Source organism: Artemia franciscana, chromosome 13, assembly GCF_032884065.1.
Source record: "Artemia franciscana chromosome 13, ASM3288406v1, whole genome shotgun sequence".
NCBI lineage: Eukaryota > Metazoa > Arthropoda > Branchiopoda > Anostraca > Artemiidae > Artemia > Artemia franciscana.
The window spans coordinates 49,364,496-49,374,115 of record NC_088875.1 but is presented as its reverse complement, the minus strand read 5'-3'; the positions used below and the strand labels follow the sequence as shown (position 1 = coordinate 49,374,115).

Sequence of the window (9,620 nt, the reverse complement as noted above, 5' to 3'; positions counted from 1 at the left end):
CCCACAAAGACCTCTGGACTCCACTGCTGGTTTCCCCTGCTTTTAAGGAATGAGTGAGCAATATTTTTTTTGCAGACATTATAGAATAGGATATATGGTCTAAAGTGCAACCACACAACAAAAGCAGTGTTCAACTCACCTGTAAACTCATGACCAAACTGAGGGCACATAACATTCATAGCATAACTAATCTCTTTGAATATATTTTCTATGCATATCCTATCTTTGTGTTTTCCTTGAGAAGCCTGGTATATGACAGGCTTCTCTTGGACTAGAGAAATGAGCATGTCTTCAGCTTCAATACTCCACATTTCTCAGTATGTTTAGAAGTTTTGCTATGAAACTCTTTCCCTATCGGTCAACTTTACGAAAAAAGTTAACTAAAGTTTAACTTTCATATTTGCTCACGTAAAGTGTTAAGGAAGTTTAACGAAGCAACTTCATGAAGCTTACCGACGACTTTACGAACCTTACGAACGCCGTCTGAGCCCTCCCTTATAGTCATATTTATCGATAAATCAAAATTACCTACGATAACAGGACCAATTATGTTTTTCGATTGTAATTTTTGAAGTTGAACACTGTTAAACTCTGAAACTTAAGGCGTCATTTTGCGTTAACCGATTGGTTCAACCGATATTGTCAACCAGTGATTGTTTGACGCATAAATAGTATAAACCGAATGATTCTCGCAAAAATACGCCGCCCTTATCTAAAATAGAAAAAGTTTGATTAAACCAGATAGAAAGTGATTAACTACTTGAAAATGCAAAATGTTTCCATTAGAAAATCATTATGAATTATTGAATCATTATGATAATGATGAAAATCATTAGAAAATATTATGGAAATCAGTTCCTGATTTCCATTAAGGCCTCTTGTTTCACTTTTGTCTGTTGTACTAGCTTTAGTCAAATATTGAACAATAGCCTAGCCTACTACTTATGGGTCATAGTTAAGCACTTCACAAGTCATACTGGAAGATAATAGCCTCGTTAATTAAAATATTTATGTTTATTTAGTCTGAAGCTTAGTACTTTTATTCTGGGTAGCCTGTGCAATTTTTAATTCTCCCTGGATAAGTGGAATAGAACTGTTGGAAACCGAAAGTTGAACTGAAAGCGCAAAAATACGCAATCCTTAACAAAAATAGAAAATATTAATTTAACCAGATAGAAAGTTATTCCTAAATTCAATTGGTGCAGTGTTTCTATTTAGGTTCTTTATGATTTTTGTCTGTTGCACATTTCTCATCTATATATCTGCTTGTTGCTTTTGATGACTTGGAGGGCTTTGGCTGTTTGTTTTTGAATATGGTATTGATATGCATGTATTTTATGAACAAAACCAATAACTGTAGTCAAACCCAACAGCCAATTAAAATAAAAATCACAAATACTGGTTGTAAATACCTGAGAAAACGCAAAATTATAGCCATTATAATTATTGAATTACTCTAGTGCTTTTGAAAATGTAATTCATTCAAATGTGTTGTTTTTTCTAGCAGCCTCAGGTGTTAACCTTTCTATTGTTTCCGTGCTAAAGTATTGGTATGCTAATTCTTCAGTTAGGGTGAAGTGGAATGGTACTGTAGGGGATTATATTCCTGTTAAAAAAGGCGCTAGGCAAGGTGCCGTGTTATCCCCGAGCATATTTAAATGTGTTTTAACTTCGTGTCTTCAACCGTAAATTTTTTACAATGATAATTTAGGGATTAGTCACGTTGCATATGCTGATGATGTTCTGCTTCTTAGCCGGACAAAACATAATCTAATTACCAACTTTAACTGGCTTTCAGCCGCACTATCCACAGTAGGCCTTTCAGTTAATGCCTCAGAATGTGAGTTCTCACCAAGCATCACCTCTTTGCTTGGGTTCTTCAACTACACCATGTTCAGCAAGCATTAAATGGTTGAGTCTCTCTTTTTCCACGTCAATTTCGTCTACTTGCTCCGCTATTACGTCCAGCGTGCTGAAAAGTATGCGGATTAGATACGCAAAAATTTCACCAAATCGTGGTCGGTATAACCGAAAAGGACTATGCCGTCTTTATTCTACTTTTTGCGCCCCTGCTGTTTTTTATCTTTCTGGTTTTGCTTTCCTCCTTCGCAAGAAGGATACAAAGATAATACGCTCAGGATATTTTAAGTATTGCAAGTATTTGCTGCGTCTGCCTCAGTGGTATCGGAATCATACAGTCGTTTCTAAATTTGACATCGTTGATGCGCCCTCGCGACTGAAACATTTATCTAAAGATATATGTCTTAAAACTCGGCAAATGATTGGCGTTTTTGACCCTCTTTGGCCATTTTTTGAATTGAGGTAATTTACTTGTGTTGTATGTTGTTATGCTGCTATATTATTATTGTCGTTATGTTTTTTTGTATTGTTTTTTTTCTTTTTTTGTGTGTTTACTCCACAGTTTAATGTACTTTGTGGGTTATAAATAAATTATTATTTATTATTATTTCTTTCACCAACCTACCATGTCAGATTGCCAGCAAGAGGGAAAAAACCTCCACCAATTACAGCAATTGAGCTAAAACAGAAGTGTTTTCTAATAAAAATTAACAATTTTCACACCAATTTTTATTCACCTATGCTAAGGAAATACAGACCATTATTTTTTTTTAGGCAGCAACATAACAAATGAAAATGAGTGAAGAATTGGAATTTTATAAATTTTTGAAAGAGGAATTTTGATTGAAGTGGATGAAACTAATCACCATTATGAAGTTATTTTGCCCAAGGTTAGTATTCTTTTATAGTGCTAGACTTTATCTAAAGGCATATTTAATATTTATCACAAATTAAACTGTCTTGAGAAGAGATTTATGTAGCAAATAATGTACTAGCTCAATATTCTCATGGAGGAGTGGGACAGATTAAGTTTTTTTTTTTTTAGGTCCAAACCTGAAACATTCAGAAAAGATACTTGTTTATGTGACAAATTTTTATGTTGATGGGCAACAGTTCACAGAGGCAACAAATGAGGCTTGCCTTTGAATGTCAGGAGGCTCGTACTCAAAGATATTTGTTGCAAGGCTTTTGTCTTCACGGAATTGTTATCCTTGTGGTATATATCTATAACATTGATATAGTGATGTAAGGTTGTTGCATTAGGCCTCAGCTGGCTTTCTTATGGGATCAGTCTATTTTAATCAAAAATAAACAACCCCAATACTGTGGAGTCAGAATCCACAACACCCCATATATCAATATCAGCTTGCCAAAACAGTTAAATCTGGTGTGGAAAAAGATAATCTCAAGATTTAGCTCCACGCACTCTTTTGTGAAAACATTGAAAAAATTTGAACTGAACTGTGGTGTCACAACTCCGTTTTGTACTAAATATTTCAGGGTAAATGACAGGTCATCCACGAACTTGGATCGGTCGTCATAGTCAGCTATTAGGAACAGACAAGAATACAATAGCTGCAAGCTTAGTGCCCTGAGGGGCTCCACAGGTGGATGAGGACCATTCAGAATTGGTATCACCTTCGTAGAGAGCAAACACACGATGCATCCTGTGACTGAGAAAGTCCAATACGAGCGTAAGAGTCTTTTTCTTAGCCCCATTACCTTTAGATTAAGGGCAGCTACAATGTGATTGATTAGATCAAATGCCTTTCGGAAATCTATGGCACCAAGGTCTACAAAACTGTGACCTTTTTCGACCCACTTAAGGAGACTATCGTGCATCCTCACTAGGTACACTGAGGTATTACAGTCTTTCAGTCCGCTGTATTGTCTCTGGTCGATAGATCCCTGGATTTGGTCAAGTAAGACCCTCATGATAAAGGTCTCGGCCACTTTCGCCAGGCATGGTGTTTGCGAAATAGGTCTAAGTTCGTCACAGCTCTTAGGGTTGGTAACCTTCGGAATTATTCTAACGTAAGCTTTATTCCAAACAGCTGGAAAGATCCCTATACGAAAGCATAGGTTTATCAGCACTGAGAGTGGTTTCGCAATGAAGGGGGCGTATTCTCGAATCAGTTTGGGTGGGAGTTCGTCTGGATAAGCTGAACAGTTTGCTTTCACCTTCATCAGGGTCTTATAGGTTGTCATCTCATCGATAACAACTTCACCTTCATCTGCACAGGAGTCAAGTATTTCAGACTTCTGGGCTTGTGTGGGAGAAGGAAATGAGGTCCAGATGTGGGTGAAATATTGATTAACCTCATCAACAGTTGTGTAAGTTCCGTCAGGGTGGCTTATTTTTATGCTGTTATGAATGGACTTGCCAGTGATTTGCTTGACCGCTCTGTGGTCACTGGCGGTGACCGCTCTGGGATTAGTGTGCCTAAGACTGTCCGAAAATTTCTCACGCCCGTAATCTTTCTTCGCACTTCTCGTGAGAGAGGTAATGTGATTTCGCAATTTTTTCGCATTTTGCAAATCTCCTTCTTGGAAAAGCTTGCACTTTTTTTGGATTAGTTTCTTGATTTTGGGGGTTATCCAGGGTTTATCACTTTCACATCTAGTGAAAGTCTTTTCAGGAAAAAACTCGAGGTATTTGGCATGGAGAATTTCGTTGAACAGTTGGCATTTTTTATTAAGGCTTTTGTCTCCATACACTTCTGGAAAAGGGTAAGTAGCTATCCATCGACCATAGGTGTAAAATTGCTGAATCAGTAAGCGGACGATACTTGACACGCTTAATTTTAGGCTTGGGTGTTGAAGCGGCAGCTGACCAGAGCATAACGTTATGATCAGAACAGGCAAGCGGCCCAAGGGATTCAGGGGTTTGGTAATATGTCTCACAGTTGGTCAGGATTAAATCAAGCATGCTGCCAGATTCATGTGTTGGAACATTTACAACCTGCTTGAGGGAAAGGCATGATGCTAGCCAGCTTTTCTTGGTTTGGTTAAAGTCCCCAGCCAGAACAATAGCAGGGTTTCCATAAAAGGCACGAAGGTGGTCGACAGTCTTTTGAAGGTATTTGACAAGATCACGGCGGTTTTTAGCACTTTCAGGGTAGTAGATTGAAGCAAAGATAATGCATGAGTGAGCACGCGGCATGGCCGATGGTTTGCACCAAACCCACACAGCCTCATGTTCAGTGCTTTCAAGTTCACGTAGCTCCTTCATTGGAATATCTTCACGTACGTAAAGGACTACTCCACCGCCTAGTCTCTGGTCACCAAGAGCTTGTCTTGTTCTGAGGCATAGGGCATAACCGGTGAGTCTTCCTGTCACTTCAGTCAGGTTCCAAGTTTGTGTTATGGCTGCGACAGAAACATTGTTCTGCCTTAATACTACATCGATCTCATCTATTTTATTGCAAAGAGATCGTGCGTTACAAAGCAGGAATGTGGGAAAACGCTTCTTAGCATTGTATGCAACGGGAGACAGAGTTGATAGGGGTATCCTAGAGCTTTCAGGGCACGGGTCTGCTTCGTATCTTGAGAGGGAGGGGAGAGGTTTCCGGTTCAAAATTTTTACTTCTATATAGAACCTGTCTTTTTGTTGTCGGTAATTTGGTGTTCTGGCAGAGACAATTTTCTCAATCGCTTTACTGGGGTGCTCTCTTTGTCTAGTTTTAATTCGTATTCCAGCTCTTTTCCCGCTACGCCTTCTTCTTTTCTGCCCGTACAGAGTAACGGGTCCTGGTGGAGCCTTCAGCAGTCCAAGTTCGTTTAAACGGATGAAGGTGGATGGCGCTAGTGGTGAAAATGGATAGGGTCTAATATTAATCAGCGTTTTCATCAAATTGCTAATACCTGCTTGGTTGGTCATCACACCAATTGTTAGTCTGTGAGCAACTGCATTCAGCAGTATATGAATTTCTTAGGGTGTTTGATTTGATCTCACACATGAATAGAGCTAAACTTTCCAGATGGTTTACGGCGCGAGCACCGTCTAGGTTAATGTGTGGATGTTGTATATAATGGCTCTACCACCTAGCAAGGTGAATAAGGCACAAATAAATAGATCTAGTATTTAATTTGTATGAAATATCACTAAGCAAAGTCAGGAAAGCTATGTCTTCGGCACTTACACCATCACTGCAGGAAACTTGAAAAAAAAAACAGCACAAAAAGCTAAAAACTGGGATGACAAGGGTCAGCTATTTATAGCGCTCATAGCACCATCCCAAAAAAGCCCAGCACCATCCCAAGCCACAATAGTGATTAAATCTAGTGATATCCCTTTAGTCATATGCCTAAATAAGATGGAAATTACCTATCAGAATTTGGACCTGCTTGGGATGCTTCATCTGCATCAGTTTCTTTGGAAGAGTTCTGTGATGGTTCTTCAGCTTCTAGGGACAGGCTGACTGTTGCTATTTTGTCTTTGTTTTGGATGTTGCCACTTCCAGTAGATGCTTGTACATAATTAGTCATGCCAGCTCTTGGCTCGTGGAATTTAAGTTGGTCTGAGCAAAATGCATCAATAGCGAGGAAATACGGCCAGGCAATAGGTTTTATTTCCCCACCTTTGGCTCCCGAAGGCTTCTTAAGGCTCTGCTTGTGGCGGCAATAGGTTTCCCTCAGCTTCTTCCACTGCTCTTCACACAAGTGAGCTAAAAGACAACTAGATATTAGCAAGGTGATGGTGGTTCTGTGCTGAAGATAGAAGCTTTTAGAATAAATAAAATAATCCTGAATATGAGACTAAGAAACATAGAACCCCTGTCTGTTTTCAGAAAATGGATGAACATATGTAGGTTTTATTACACTAAAGCCATAAGGCCATGGCAATTAAAACAAAACAATGAAGATTAACTTTAAAGAAATGGCATTATATAAGCATAAAAGTCACAAAGAAAACAAATCACAAAATTTACATAAAAAAACAATTTCTAAATAAAACAATACTTCAAAATACATTCCTGGGAAATACTTTAGCCTGTAGACACATCCCTGAAAGTCTCATTTTCCTAACCTAAGCTCTTTCCATGATAGCCAATAATAGCTAATTCAATTCTGAAAATGCAATCCCTTTTATTTGAGTAGAAATTTAATCCATATCAATGTTTTTTTTCAAATTTAGGAAATGTATTTGCATATCTTTAAAACCTTATAGAATAGGATTGAGCAATGTTATGAAGGTGAAAACAATTTTGTTGTACTTCAATTAAGCTGAAGATCTATTTTGCAAGGTTTCACTTTTATACCACACAAATTGTTAAAGGTCCTCAAAGGTCAGGGCCCTCTAGAGGGAGAAGGAGTAGAGACAGGTACTTCAAAATACCTTCCCAGGACATACTTTAGCCTGTAGACACATCCCTGAAAGTCTCATTTTCCAATTTTGAAAAAAACATTGATATGGCTCAAAATTCTACTCAAATAACAGGAATTGCATCTTCAGAACTAAAGGCAGAGGTAAAAGAACTAAAGAACTAAAGGAAAATGATGTTTTTTCAAAATTTCAATAGGTAATAGACCTGTCATCTAGGCAAATTTCAGGGCCCTCTAGAGGGAGAAGGAGTGTAGGTGGGTACTTTAAAATACCTTCCCAGGACATACTTTAGCCAATAGACCCATCCCTGAAAGTTTAATTTTTTAACCCTAAACCCAAGAAGTCCATTAACAAGAATTTTCCCAAAACTATGCCTGTTTAGGCCAGCATATGTATGCCAAACGTTAGAAACATAGTGCAAAGAGTATGCACTGGGTATGCCAAATGCTACAAATAATCTATTTCTATATCAAGTGTGTGTCTGTGGTAGACTTGTCTACCATTCAGAAAAGGGGTATGTTCAAATAATGAATAGTGAGGTAATATGCCAAGTACTATACAAGCCAAAATCCAACACTTGGAATATGGTACTTAAAATTATATGGCTTTGTACTGGATCCCAGTGAGGTCCACAAGTTTTTCTGGGTTATCACTCATTTAACAGGTCACCACTCCAGGGACTGAAGGCCTGGGTGATCTTGAAATCTGGGTGATCTTTTTGTGGAGTGATGGCCCAGTCAGAGCCATCACTCTTCAGACTGATCACTCAGATTCAAGACTGGATCATCAGTCCATAGAGAGGTCAGCCAGATTCCAAGAATAGGTCATTACTCCATCAAGAGATCATTCAGATTTCAAGAATAGGCTATCAGTCCCTGGAGTGATGACCTCTTAAATGAGTGGTCACCCACAAAGACCTCTGGACCCCACTGCTGGTTTCATCTGCTTTGAAGGAATGAGTGAGCAATAGCTTTTTTTTGCAGATATTATAGAATAGGATATATGGTCTAAAGTGCAACCACACAACAAAAGTAGTGTTCAACTCAGCTGTAAACTCATGACCAAACTGAGGGCAGATAAAATTCATAGCATAACTAATCTCTTTGAATATATTTTCTATGCATATCCTATCTTTGTGTTTTCCTTGAGAAGCCTGGTATATGACAGGCTTCTCTTGGACAAGAGAAATGAGCATGTCTTCAGCTTCAATATTCCACATTTCTCAGTATGTTTAAAAGTTTTGCTCTGAAACTCTTTCCCTATCGGTCAACTTTACGAAAAAAGTTAACTAAAGTTTAACTTTCATATTTGCTCACGTAAAGTGTTAAGGAAGTTTAACGAAGCAACTTCACGAAGCTTACCAACGACTTTACGAACCTTACGAACGCCGTCTGAGCCCTCCCTTATAGTCACATTTATCGATAAAATCAATATAACGTACGATAACAGCACCAATTATGTTTCTCGATTGTAATTTTCGAAGTTGAACACTGTTCAACTCTGAAACTTAAGGCGTCATTTTGCGTTAACCGATTGGTTCAACCGATATTGTCAACTAGTGATATTTTGACGCAGAAATAGCATAAAACGAATGATTCTCGCAAAAATACGATGCCCTTATCTAAAATAGAAAACGTTTGATAAAACCAGATAGAAAGTGATTACCTACTAGAAAATGCAAAACGTTTCCATTAGAAAATCATTATGATCATTATGATAATGAAAAAGATCATTAGAAAATATTATGGAAATCAGTTCCTGATTGCCATTAAGACCTTTTATTCCACTTTTGTCTGTTGCACTAGCTTTAGTCAAATATTGAACAATAGCATAGCCTACTACTTATGGGTCATAGTTAAGCACTTCACAAGTTATACTGGAAGATTATAGCCTCGTTAATTAAAATATTTATGCTTATTTAGTCTGAAGCTTAGTACCTTTATTCTGGGTAGCCTGTGCAATTTTTAATTCTCCCTGGATAAGTGGAATAGAACTGTTGGAAACCAGTTGAACTGAAAGCGCAAAAATACGTAATCCTTAACAAAAATAGAAAATATTGATTTAACCAGATAGAAAGTTATACCTAAATCCAATTGGTGTAGTGTTTCTATTTAGGTTCTTTATGATTTTTGTCTGTTGCACATTTCTCATCTATATATCTGCTTGTTGATTTGATGACTTGGAGGGCTTTGGCTGTTTATTTTTGAATATGGTATTAATATGCATGTATTTTATGAACAAAACCAATAGCTGTAGTCAAACCCAACAGCCAATTAAAATAAAAATCACAAATACTGGTTGTAAATACCTGAGAAAACGCAAAATTATGGCCATTATAATTATTGAATTACTCTAGTGCTTTTGACAATGTAATTCATTCAAATGCGTTGTTTTCTCTAGCAGCCTCAGGTTTAACCTTTCTGTTGTTTCCGTG

General features: G+C 37.7%; 1 protein-coding gene across 1 annotated transcript; it reads right to left on the bottom strand.

Moving 5' to 3' along the window:
- Positions 1-616: 616 nt before the first annotated feature.
- LOC136034342 (uncharacterized) lies at positions 617-5,740 on the bottom strand. The gene is made up of 3 exons (XM_065715476.1): positions 4,645-5,740; positions 3,583-4,580; positions 617-712 (listed from the first exon to the last, which is right to left on the bottom strand). The coding sequence occupies exons 1-3, from the start codon at positions 5,738-5,740 to the stop codon at positions 617-619; spliced, it is 2,190 nt and encodes a 729-aa protein (XP_065571548.1).
- Positions 5,741-9,620: the final 3,880 nt, after the last annotated feature.